The sequence below is a fragment of the Halyomorpha halys genome, unplaced genomic scaffold (genome assembly GCF_000696795.3).
Source record: "Halyomorpha halys isolate HHAL.00 unplaced genomic scaffold, Hhal_1.1 Scaffold913.1, whole genome shotgun sequence".
In the NCBI taxonomy this organism is placed as follows: domain Eukaryota; kingdom Metazoa; phylum Arthropoda; class Insecta; order Hemiptera; family Pentatomidae; genus Halyomorpha; species Halyomorpha halys.
The window spans coordinates 104,051-116,550 of NW_027115547.1; the positions used below are offsets into that span (position 1 = coordinate 104,051).

At 29.5% G+C, this 12,500-nt stretch overlaps 1 protein-coding gene across 6 annotated transcripts in view; it reads right to left on the reverse strand.

The window, feature by feature from the left end:
• Positions 1-12,500, reverse strand: part of Atet (ABC transporter expressed in trachea) — a 160,802-nt gene that overhangs the window by 4,070 nt on the left and 144,232 nt on the right. For all 6 annotated transcript variants that reach the window (XM_067052570.1, XM_067052571.1, XM_014430778.2 and 3 more), the window contains 5 exons: positions 11,620-11,809; positions 10,728-10,873; positions 7,072-7,310; positions 6,229-6,366; positions 3,441-3,595 (listed from right to left, as the gene is read on the reverse strand). In XM_067052570.1, coding sequence (XP_066908671.1) covers positions 3,441-3,595; positions 6,229-6,366; positions 7,072-7,310; positions 10,728-10,873; positions 11,620-11,809 — 868 coding nt within the window. The remainder of the gene's footprint in view (positions 1-3,440; positions 3,596-6,228; positions 6,367-7,071; positions 7,311-10,727; positions 10,874-11,619; positions 11,810-12,500) is intronic.

Sequence of the window (12,500 nt, forward strand, 5' to 3'; positions counted from 1 at the left end):
TATTATATTATTATCTCAATTTATACTATATATCTCTATCGGTTCCTGATGGAAACCAACCTACACTTTTTAGGAATTTATTGCTATATATTTATACCAGGACCAAGATACCACAGACCTCCTTGTTATGGTATGCTAGATGTAATTGTATATAATTGATCACTGGATATTCTCTCCAATGGTTTCATGTTCATCAATTATTAGCCTATGATAATGAGGTGGCATGCAGGGATTTTAAATTATAAACTGAAGTCAGGTTAGCATTAAGTCATATTTGCAAATATTTATACTTGAGGTATACTGACATCCTCTTGAAGTTTTACTATAAGTATCCTTTGTCACTCTCTCTACTATACTCTTCTCTGCCTTCCCTCGAGTGTGCTCCTCCTCTCTACTTTCTACCTACCCATCCCATTGGCTACTCAGTTAACAGACAGTTTTAGAACTCACCATCGGTCGGCTTGCCCTTGATATCTTTTACTTTGAGGACGAGTGTTAAAAGCCTGAAAGTAACTTGGTACATCCTGACATATGGTGTTTAAGGAGCACAAGCCTACCTGACTTGGCTGTCCTTAAAGGTGCGACCAAATACTTATCTTGTGGCTGCTTGTGATGAAGGTTTGCCATCCATATGGTGTGCTACCTGGTAAGTTGGTACTTCACTGCCTCTTTATCATGCCACTACCCAACCCAAGTCCCTTTTTGGCCTGTCCTTTAAGGGACTGCAAATGCCGACAATGAACACTCCTTTTTAAATTAAATTAAATCTAACCTAACATTCTTTCCTCTCATGCTGGTATTTTCAATACTTATCATGTGTTTGGCTAAAGTAGCTCTATTTTGCTACAAAATTCCCCTTTTTGTTTTACCGTGAGAGAACATTTTGTGCATTTACTTCCAAAGCCAAATATGTAAAACAGGCAAAAATTGAGTCATAAAAACCTCTTCCCCATTATAAACTTCATAAAAAACCAAAATTAAAATAAAAACGATTCGGGAATCTACAACTTAATATAAATTTTTGTTCCAGTTTCAAATAGTAGTGAGTGTTGACAACGACTTGAAGTTTTTTTTTTCCCATAAAATCAAAATGATAATTTTTAAACAATTTAAAAATCTTTTAATTTACTGATTAAAGTTAAATGATTAAACCATTATATCATTAGACTGTTTCGCTCAAGTGCTCAAGTGCTTTCACAATATTTGTGTTTAACAAAACTTGAAATATAATTCTACTATTTAAAATTTTATTTCAATTGTCAAATTTAAAACAGTAATTTTCAAATTCAATAATTTAGACAACACTAATTATATTTGTGCACAACATTCTTTAAAGTAGATGAGTTGCATAAATAGTCCAGGCCTACTATACTCTACTTTTATCTAAACAGTTTTTGGAGAAAATATGAAAAATGTTTTATTATTATATTTTATCGGGTGCTGATTACGAATATCAACATTGTATTACCTCCAGTTTTTCGCTAAGACTTAAAATATTCTCCAAAATTATGACAACCTTACATTTTTTAAACATTAAAAGAAACTTAATTAAAAACAGCAAAATCTTTACATTTTCCAACATCATAATTATTTTCATCGAGGTATCATTCAGGAGCAATCACTCTTTCTCTAACGGGGTCCAGTGTAAAGAGGGCCAGAAGGGAATCTCAGTGGAATGTTCCGGATAAATCCTGAAGATTTGATAATTTATGGTTTTTAGAGTGCTGATTAGAAATCTCAACTTTATAACCTCAAATGTTTCCCCAAAATATAAAAATTGTTTTCCTTTTACTTGAAAATAATTTATAATTCAAATAAATTCTAAAATTTATTTTATACTCAATCAAAGAAGAAAAAATAGCCCTTCATTTTGATTCTAATTGCTTCTGATGTTTAGCCTCTTTGTTTTAAAGTGAGAGTGCCTCAAAAGTATATGACATGTGATATAGTTCACTCAAACAGGGCATTGATTATTTTATAAGTATTTTATAAATTCAATATGTTTATTCATATAAGAATAACAACATTAACTTCAATAACAATGATAATGATAAAATGTAAGATATTTTATAATATGAGTTGTGGTCTTATTTATTTATATAAACAAAATTCCCCCTTAAAGGGTTCTTAAAAAAAAAAAAAAAGACAACTAACAACAAATCCTTTTTACCATGTAAAAGCACAACAAAACCTATTTCATTATATCATTCTAACATTTCAACATCAATGAAATAAATTTTTTAGATTTTAGACTTTATTTTACTCAAAAATTATTAAGCTTTGAGAATTATTTAGCTTTGCATTTAATTATTCCAGGAAAAATTAAATTCAAATATATATATAGAACAAACTTCTTTACAAGGAGATACTTTGTTATACTTATAAACTAATTTATATATTTAAAAAACTTAAATCCAAAAAAAAAATTGAAAGTGGTGTGCCTTAATCAAAAAGTCATTAAATACTTAGTTCGGCACTTCAAAGTTCATATTCTTCAAACACACTGGGAAGAGCACTCGCTTCTGTTGTCTAAGGCAGATTCCAAAACTTAATACTGTCATAACACTTCCTAGTTACACCATTCTTATTCATGAAAAATAACATTACAGAGTATTAAAAGGATAAAATTTTCATTTTGTGGAACTGCCAGAGAAATAAAAGTCAAACACGATTGGCTATGAAAGGCCCTCACCAAATTGCAGGAACTGTACCCAGTAAATATAACTGAGGTTATTGCATTCCAGTAAATAAGATGGAGCTGTATTGTGGTAGAGCTAAGCAACAAACGGATTCCTAAAATATTAACCTATGGGGGATTGTCGAAGGGGCAGATCACTACTATCAATCAAATACTACTTTTAAAGTAGATATTTGAGAAAGATTTTTCGAATGAAAGAAATAAAGAAAATAAGATACTTAACGATCATTGAATTATTACAATTAAGGCTAAAGTTGTCTGTCTCAGGCTAGAAACTTGACTGTCTCTGAGTAAAAATTTCAAATTAAAACTAGTAAAGTTTATCTGTGGGAGTGGGTAACTCAATGGGTAATGCAATGTCCTACTAACTTCAAGGATATAGGTTCAAATCTGGCAGTGGTAGATAATTAGTTTCTGTTGGTCAAGCATGTGGGTTCGGGAACCATCCATTGTAAAAAAATCTAGCCGTAAAGCGTGATTCTGATCAAATCACATCCGTTCACAACTGTTGATCAACTAACAGTACTTCCTTACAAAGTACTGCACCCCAGACCCTTCATGAGTTGTTGTTGTACAAATTGAAGTCAATTAAAGCTTATCTTAAAAGCATATTAAATTATTAAAGAGGAAATCATTAACACAAAAGAAACAAATTAACTTTATTTTTAAAATTATTTATGGATTTCAACAGACAGAATATTAATTGTAATTAAGTACCTATAATTTATTTTATAAAACTCACCTGGTCTCGGATTATTGATAAAAATGTTCTGTTTATTAGAATAGCAAACTGCCTAAAACTTGAAGTTGGAAATCCCGGAGTTGGACTCAATGTTGTGAGGCTTTCATCAGAATGTAACAGTGATGATGTGACAGCAGCATCACCACCCTCCTTATCTAAATTAACAAACAATTAAAATAATAGTTATGATTGAATAATATTAATAATGAAGTATTATTTTACATGTATCAGCTTAATACTCAAAAGAAAAATAATTTTTTTAACAATGAATGGTAAATATGTACCTACTGTAGAATATTATCTAATCAGCGAACCACAAGGGTTTCTGATGTTATAAATTGTAATATCTTCTTGACGTGTCCTGGAAGCTAAGCTAGAATAGGGCCAATCCTTAGTTTACTGCTGTAGATTTTGAAAAAGAAGACATTGAGAACTATCAGTAATCAAAGAAGAATATATGATTGGTTAGTTGCTCTACCTTGGATTTAATTATATTTTTAATTGTCATTGTGTTTTGACTGTCTGAAATTCCTATCCTGAGATAAGAATCAATAATGTTATAAAATTTAAAATAAAATTCTCATATCTATTTAATATTTAATTTTTTCATTTGAACCTTGTAGTCATCAAAGCTATATTTGAGATCTGAGATTAGTAAAATCCATTAAATTTCCTTTTTTTTATTTTAAATAAATTAACATTACAATATGCTAATAAATATGTATTTTATCTCTTGACAAGAAAATATATTCTGGGTTACTACAAAATATTCACGATAAAAACAAAACGTTCATTCAATCTGAACTTTTTCTTTAAGCATAAGTCATAAGTGAAGATGAGAGAAAAAAATAATTAAATACTTTTTTATCAGATTTACTAAGAGATTAATTTAAAAAATGAATTTTACAATATTAACATTTCAAGATAAAAGAAATTAAATTCTAACAGGTAAATGACTAACAATGTTCAAGCAAACAAATAAAAGGTAATTCTACATTGAAATAGATTTTATCCATCATAACAAAACTATTTACGAACGATTTCTAAGTCCCAGTAATATCAGCACAATTTTTTATTCAGCACAAAATGTATACAAAAGCTTCAATGATCCTATAGAATCACTATTCCTACAAGTCAATGAAAATTAAATTATTTATAAATGAGTACATATAATATCCATTTAGTAGCAGCCCCAAGCATGAATTATTTACAAAAAAAAAATATTTATTTTAATAGGGAGTGGAGTACATATGGTAAAAAGAATAAGCACCAGTGTTAATGGCACAAAACAAAGGTGGAGGTGATTAATCCAAACCCAAGTTTGTTTTTTATTTGGAAGTAAATTAATCAAGTTTAATTGGATTCGCTGAGTAATTCTGAAGTACTTATGACCCTTCTTTCTCCCGCCATAACTATTTATTTCATTTATAATTAGACTAATTTTTTTTTTTATATCATTACAACCTGACATTTTTCAAAACCATTGGAGATAGAATTTCAAAAGTATAAAATTATTTTTTTTTTATTTAATATCTTTATTGAAATTTACAACTGTATATTATATAATACATTCAGTAAATTTGATCTTAGTTAAAATGGAGTGTTACATAATGGAAGGAGTGATATCTGGTTCGGGCTAGATCGGTTACATAGGGAACATTAAGGTCTTTATGTATGATTTTATTTGTGACAAAGTAAGGAGCATTGAGGATTTTACGAAAGATTTTGTACTGTAAGGATTGGATATTTTATGGAGAGGAGTTTCTATCCTGAGAGGATTTATGGCTAATATCTGTAAAACTCACCAATCTTCCTGTCAATTCACTTCTATCCGGTACTCCTTCCCTATTATCCCAGCAGGAGTGTCCTAATTTTTTGTCCCCTAAGAGGTGTCCCATGAACATTTATCTCATCGTAGAATATTTGTACTATATTTTTTAATATAATTGGATATGATTATTATGATCATAAGAATATAATTACGAGTCTCTCACCTCTTAAATTAGTGCCAGGACTAATTATATACAGCACCTTGACAGATCTTAATAACATAATTAGTAATTTTGACCAAAAGTTATTGGAATCAAATCAAATTTTAAGACATCAAGAAGAAAAATTATTTAAAAGATATTGATTTTTATTGACATATAACTTTCCCAAAAGAAAAATACTATCTTTTGTGTTTTTTAAATTTGTGAAAAATGAAATGAGGAAGACCAAGAAGTAGGCAAAAATATGAAGCTGAGAAATATGTCAAGAAGCTGGGAGTCAGCAATCGGAAGAGAGAAGCACATGGCAAGGAGAAATGGAAAGAGATAACTCAGGAGGAGAAAGGTCATGCTGACCTGGCACCGAGGAGTCAGTTAGTTTCTTAAGAAGAACTTTCATTCTTAAATACTAAGTCAGGAGAATGTTGGTACAAGATATTGCTTTGGTATTTTTAAAGATCTGAGTGATCCAATGAATTTCTGTTTATTTCTGCTGCTGATACTGCTTTGATCTACTTTTCTAAAGAATTTACTTTCTAATTTTCTAAAGAAGCTAATTTTCCAAAAATTTACCATTGAATATGCAATCCTTCATTACTATTATGTTAAAGGTAATAGCTTAGTGACACCATCAAATGATTTTATGGTTAAAAAAAATAATGATCGAACGACATCAATTCAAATGCTATTAAGCTGATTATCTACATCAGTAGAACATTTATTAAATGATACAAGTAGATTTACAAATAATTAATCATAAGTAGTTATTTTTCCAAGTCAAACTAGTTAAACAAACTTACGGGTAGCTGTGTCGCCATTTGCCAAAAGTTCTTTTTGATTTTTCTCATGGGAATTGTAAATTGAGCATCTACCATTCAGAACAGCAAGAACCAGTTTGTCATTGACGTCACCATGTTCTCCACAAGCAACCTCCATTACTGGAAGCACAATGAATTAATGAATTGATCATGACTTTAACTTATTTTTCATTAGAAAGCAATAATTAGGTATTATAAAGTATTATGAACAAGTGCAAAAAGTATTCTGCATCAGCCTAGAAAAATAATTTAATAAAATAAGGTATTATGTGCAAGTGCAAAAAGTATTCTGCCCTGGAAAATTGATGCTTTCAAGTTTAAATTTTTTTAAATTACAGGCATTAATGCCCAGTTCAATTCACAATCATTTATACTTTTATATCAATGACTTTAGACTATTTAGCAAATGAGGCTATTTATTATCAGTTTTTGTTAATGAACAGTAACAATAAATAAGTTGTGTTAAATATTTTAAAAGTGATTGATATAAAGGTATAATTCTTATTGAATTGATTAGGGAATAATTGCCTGTAATTTAAAAAAATTAAACTAGGATATATCAATTTTAAAGACTTGCTAATGGCCCAAGGTCCATAATAAAGGATAAATATAAAGAATTTTGAAAGAAAGGATTGAAAAAATTGTATATTTTCAATTAATTAACTACCTACTCTCAAACAGGAAATTAATAATATAATATATTAACAAAGTAATAAAATTTTATCATTATAATACAATTATATTATTATAATTCAGTAATATATATATATATATATATATTTCATCACAGAATGGTAACAATTTATATATAAAATAATTATTTACCATAATCAGCAGGATTGTGATAACTTGGACAGTCAAGGCCAAGAGAACTAAGAAATGGTACAAGGCCAGAAACATCTCCTTGGTATACACAATGACCATCAGCAAGAGTGTAAAGGTGATCAAACATCTCAAACAGTCTCGCTGAAGGTTGATGGATGGTACAAATTATAGTTCTTCCACCTCGGGCAAGACATTTAAGAAGTGAAAGGCACTGGAAACATGATGAACTATCCAAGCCACTGAAATATATATATATTTTTAATTATAAAGTAACAAAAATCTGGAATAACTGCCAAAAAATTAGAGTTAAATGTCAAATACTAAATTTCCATGCTATACGTTATCATTCAGGATATATATTTGGTACCAACAAACACTTAAAGTTTTCTGAAATATTAACAAGCAATGTTTATACATTAAATTTATACAATCAATAATTTGAAAACACAAAAATTTGAGAAATTCAATATTTTAAAACCTACTTCAAACTGTGACAATTCTAATAAAATATTTCAACCAAAGAGTTACAAAAATTTATAAATAATACCAATCGATGTGATATTGTGAATTTATCCATATAATGTGGTGTTTGCATTGAGAAGTAAATTATGGTTGTCAAGAGCTAAAATCCTTAACAGAAGAGTGAAAAGTTACCAATAATTTGAAAAGTTAAAAAGTTGGAAAATTGGAGATCTGAAAATATACTTAAAACTGCAAAAATTTGGGTAAAACATTTTACACAAAGAGTTACTAAATTTTGAACTCAATACCATTTAAGTTGAGAAATTAGATTTTTATCATTACAATATAAACAAAAAGATAGTTATTATTGTCAAGAGTCAAAATTTATGACAGGTAAGTGAAAAATTTCCGATAATTTGAAATCTAGAAAGTTAGGAAATTGGAGATCTGAAAACCCACTTCCAACAGTGACAAGTGCGGTATTGAGTTTGCATATTCTAAAATTTTAAGACTTTTGATAAACAAGGATTAGCATTTATAGAATCTAATTCTGATCATCAAGGTATCTTTTGCCAGATTGTAATCTCATCTCTCACCACGACTCCTTTCTTAAAAGGTAGCCTAATAAATAGAAGTGTAAGATCATACGAGTTAAAGTTCAACATCTTTAAATGAAGTTATAAACATTGTACTTATGATTGAAGAAAGGCATTTAATAGATGTTGAAACCAATGGATTACGATTTGGCATCTATCAATGGCAGCTGAATAGATGTTTCCTATAGCAATATCTCAATCATTTATGAAGATAGAGGAAAATTTCTCAGTTTTTAGGAATCATGTTTCTAGACTTGCTGGACTAGCTCCCATCACCAACTTCAGTATTAGAATCAGTTATACTATAACTAACATTATTAATTCAATGGAAAAACAAATCCAAGCCTTGTTCTTGCTTCAATTGATGGTAAAAATTTAACATCCCCAGAAATCTTGCGTCTCAATTTTGCAAGTGTATCAGGTTTGGAATACGAGGCTATAGCTTCATCTTTTGTTGGTAAAGACAAAATTCCCATAGGTAAAATACAATATCCAAGAAATTTGATTTCACTCCTAGCAAAACAGCTTTTACTTATGTTGATTGAAATTCTATGATTCTACAAATGGTTAAAAAGTAAGAATAAATACTTGATGTGTTCCTCCATGTTATCCATGCTAAAAAATACAACAATGTCATCTATCTAAACAAACATAAACAGCTGATCAGTTGTAATATTGTCCATGAAACTGAAATCTTTGACTTACGTTGAATGGAAATGAAATCCTCAACCCAAAAGGCATTTTAAGGAATTCAAAAAGGCCAAAGGGAGTAGTCACAGTGGTTTTGTCTTCTTCCACTACTGGTATTTGCAAGAAGGCCTTCACTAAATTTATAGAGGAAAATGAAGTGATGAAATGCACTCCTGAATTTTTGATACTGGATATCTATTTGGAATTTGTTGGAAGTTGAATTGATGGAAATATCCACAAGAACTCCAATAACCAGATTTCTTCTTGGCCAAGTGGGGGGATTTCTTCTTGACTAAGAAACATTCGATGTTATCAACAAATATTACTAGTATTGGGAGAAGGAGATCTTGAATTTGATCTAGTAAAGAAACAAGATTAAAATTCTGACAATAGCAGTTGAATTTGGAGGTTCTATTTGCTTAGCTAATAAGGATAGATCAGATGAGGTAGAATTTACAGCCACTTTTGTGACATTAACTGTTCTATTTTACCGGCCATTTACTATAATTTTTTGAGAGGGACATCAGCTACTTGTAAAATCTGTTTTTGGTTGATAACTGTTTGAACCAAAGTCTTTTAATAAAGTTATGAGGAGCATTAGGGCCAGCAAATGTTTGAATTTTCCTAAAAAATTAGTTAGGAGCTTTGTCACCTATCTTAATAGGTTCTAATAGTTTATTTAATTTCTCTTCATCTGTCATGTCAAATCATTTCTCTCCACCAGCTTGAGGTTATCATAATTACGAGTGTCGACGCTTTGTAAAACATCTAAAACTTCGCTGATTTGTTCTGGTTATAAAGTAGAAATAATATAACTGAATTTGGTAGATGGTAATTTGATATGTGCAATGTCAAATTGAGTCTCTATGTTGAAAAACCATACTTGAGGATTTCAATACAAAATTCATGTAAATTGATACTCACAAGGCTACTTTCTTCTAATTTCGTCATGCTTGAATTCACGTCTTGATGGAATACGAAATGTAGAGTAATAAACCTTATGTTTATTGACAATGAGTGAGAACATTATAACAACATAACACAGTGAGAGGTAACTCTAACAGATTTCGACTTCAGTGTTGCCAGCAAGGGGTGTCACACCTCTGTCAACCACTGAATTTGTGTTCTGAGAGTAAAAGGAAGGCCTTCTTCAATTAAAGACTTATCAGTCATCATGTTCTGATAGCAAAAAGTTGAATCCTATGATAATCTTGAGAGCCCAAGGAGTGAAGTTAAAATAATCTTGGGAGATTTTAATGCCTTTAATTAGCCACCTATACAAATCAAGCTTGATTATTAGGATAGTAAAGATGATGGAAGATGCTAAATGTTCAGACAGAGCTTTCCAAAGAGTTCTCCAACAAATGGTTTAGGCAAGGAGAAACATTGGCTAAACATGTTGTTTTAATTAGCTCTTGAGAAAGTTGTTAGAGATTCTAATGTCCAAACCAATGCAATTATATTCACCAAACTTTTGCAGTTATTAGCATATGCAAAAGATATATATGTTGTAGTTAGTTTCTTTGTGCACTGGAAAAAGCTTTTCTTGACTTTACAAAATCAACTCAATAGATAGACCAGGTAATTAATAAAAGCAAGACATTGTACATGTGTACTTGAGACACAGAGAAATCTTACCATGGAGGCTAAGGCATAGATCGACTTATAGCAGCATACAAATGAGTGATTCCATAGTAAAAAGAATTATTTTTATTACAAAAAAATTAGTTAGTGGCTTTGGTCAAGCTCATACAAACAATCTGCTTTATTTTTTATAAGACCATTACAGATAAATAAAGTTAGAATATTTGGTCATTGGTTAATCGATGCTCTGCAGTATATAATAAAGAACACTTTTATTGTTAATTAAAAAGAATACTTTAGAAAAATTAGATATTTGTTATATACCTGGTAGGCTCATCAAAAAACATTACTGGTGGGTTATTGACCAGCTCAAGAGCAATAGAAAGTCTTTTTCTTTGCCCTCCTGATAGATTAGAGGTTCTCGTTCCACAACTATCTAAGAGACCAAGCGTTTCCAAAATCTCCTCAATCTAATTTCAAAAATAATAGAAATGAATGAAAAAATAATTGGCAGAATATTAATTAAATATATATATACAAGGAGATGATCCACAAAATATTTATCAACATTTTTTTTTCACTTGTATACTTAAAACATAGATGCCAATTTTGTATTTTCATTACAAGAAAAACAATTATTCTTAACAAGAAATTCTCACATCATTATTAGTGTTATGTTGGGGTTACCAAATTAATTTTTAATTTCAAAATAAATAAAGGGTCCAGTGGAAAAACAATGACGTTCCATATTTTATTTATTACCATTAAAATATAAGTAAAACTCCATTTCAATTTTCATAATAACAGAGTTTTTCTGAGTAATTATAATTGTAAAAGCCCTTTAAAAATAATCCTATTTAAAATTAAACACATGAATAATAAAAATATGTTATTATTAGGATTTACTGTTACTGAAGAAAATAACACAACAAACACAGAGAATACAAACAGTAATTTTTCACTAAAAATCATGCTTGAAAATATGCTACACATGTTACAGTGCATTTACAGAGAAGTAGAACTACTAAACATAATGGTATATAACTCCTTGAACTGTTTTGGCATATGATTATAATTGTTTGCTTAGGATTATAGTTAAATTACCCTTAGTAGTAGGTATTGGTTGAATATATAAACTTAGAAATAAATATTTACTTAGTGTTGACTATAAAATAAATAATATAAGTAATTTGCAACCGAAGATAAAATTACTCACAACAACTTTCTTTTCTTTTTTTGTCATGTGTTTTCCAAGCTTAAGGTTAGCAGATACCGTCATTGCTTCCCACACAGTAAGGTGAGGAAGCAATCTATCATCTTGCATTATATAACAAGACATCTTTCTGAAGCGCCGTGCGTTCCGCTCTTTTCCATTTATTAATACTGAGCCTGATACACCCGATGTCCTATAACATTTTGTAAACATTTTAATATTTTGATAATAAAAGTCTCATCGGTATAAAAATGCAGGATAGTGAAAATGGGGAATAAAAAAACAATGGAGCAAATAATGAAAGATAAGAACGTGAGGATGCTAAAAAATACAAATAAAATACAATGGTTGCAAAACACTTTGTTATTGGATGTGCTCCATGTATTTTAAGTTTATCTGTTTATTATTATTATTATTATTATTTCACCTCATGTAGATAATATATTTTCTATTAGACCAAATATTTGAAGGAAAAAAGGCAGTGTTAGTACATTATTTCTGGCATATATTTGCAGAAATATTTCAGAATTTTGAATATTCCATTATTTACTTTAAAATTTATTTAGAGAATGCCCGATACAAAATAATTAACAAGAATAAACAATGGCAAGTGGATAAAATTAAGTGAGGCAGTTTCTGGAAAAAGAGTTGTTTAAAAACCAAGTTCTTAGAAATCATCATATGAAGTTTTGTAAATGATGTAACAATATATCTAATAAGCTCTCATATATTTTATACTATGATAACACAATAAATAAAAAATACAATTAAATTAGTAATTATCAATCAGAATGATTTAAGGAAAAATATATTTAAAGCCTCGTTAAGCCCACATTCTAAAAAATAAAACTATGTAAGAATACATAGGAAGATGGTCAGGGTTG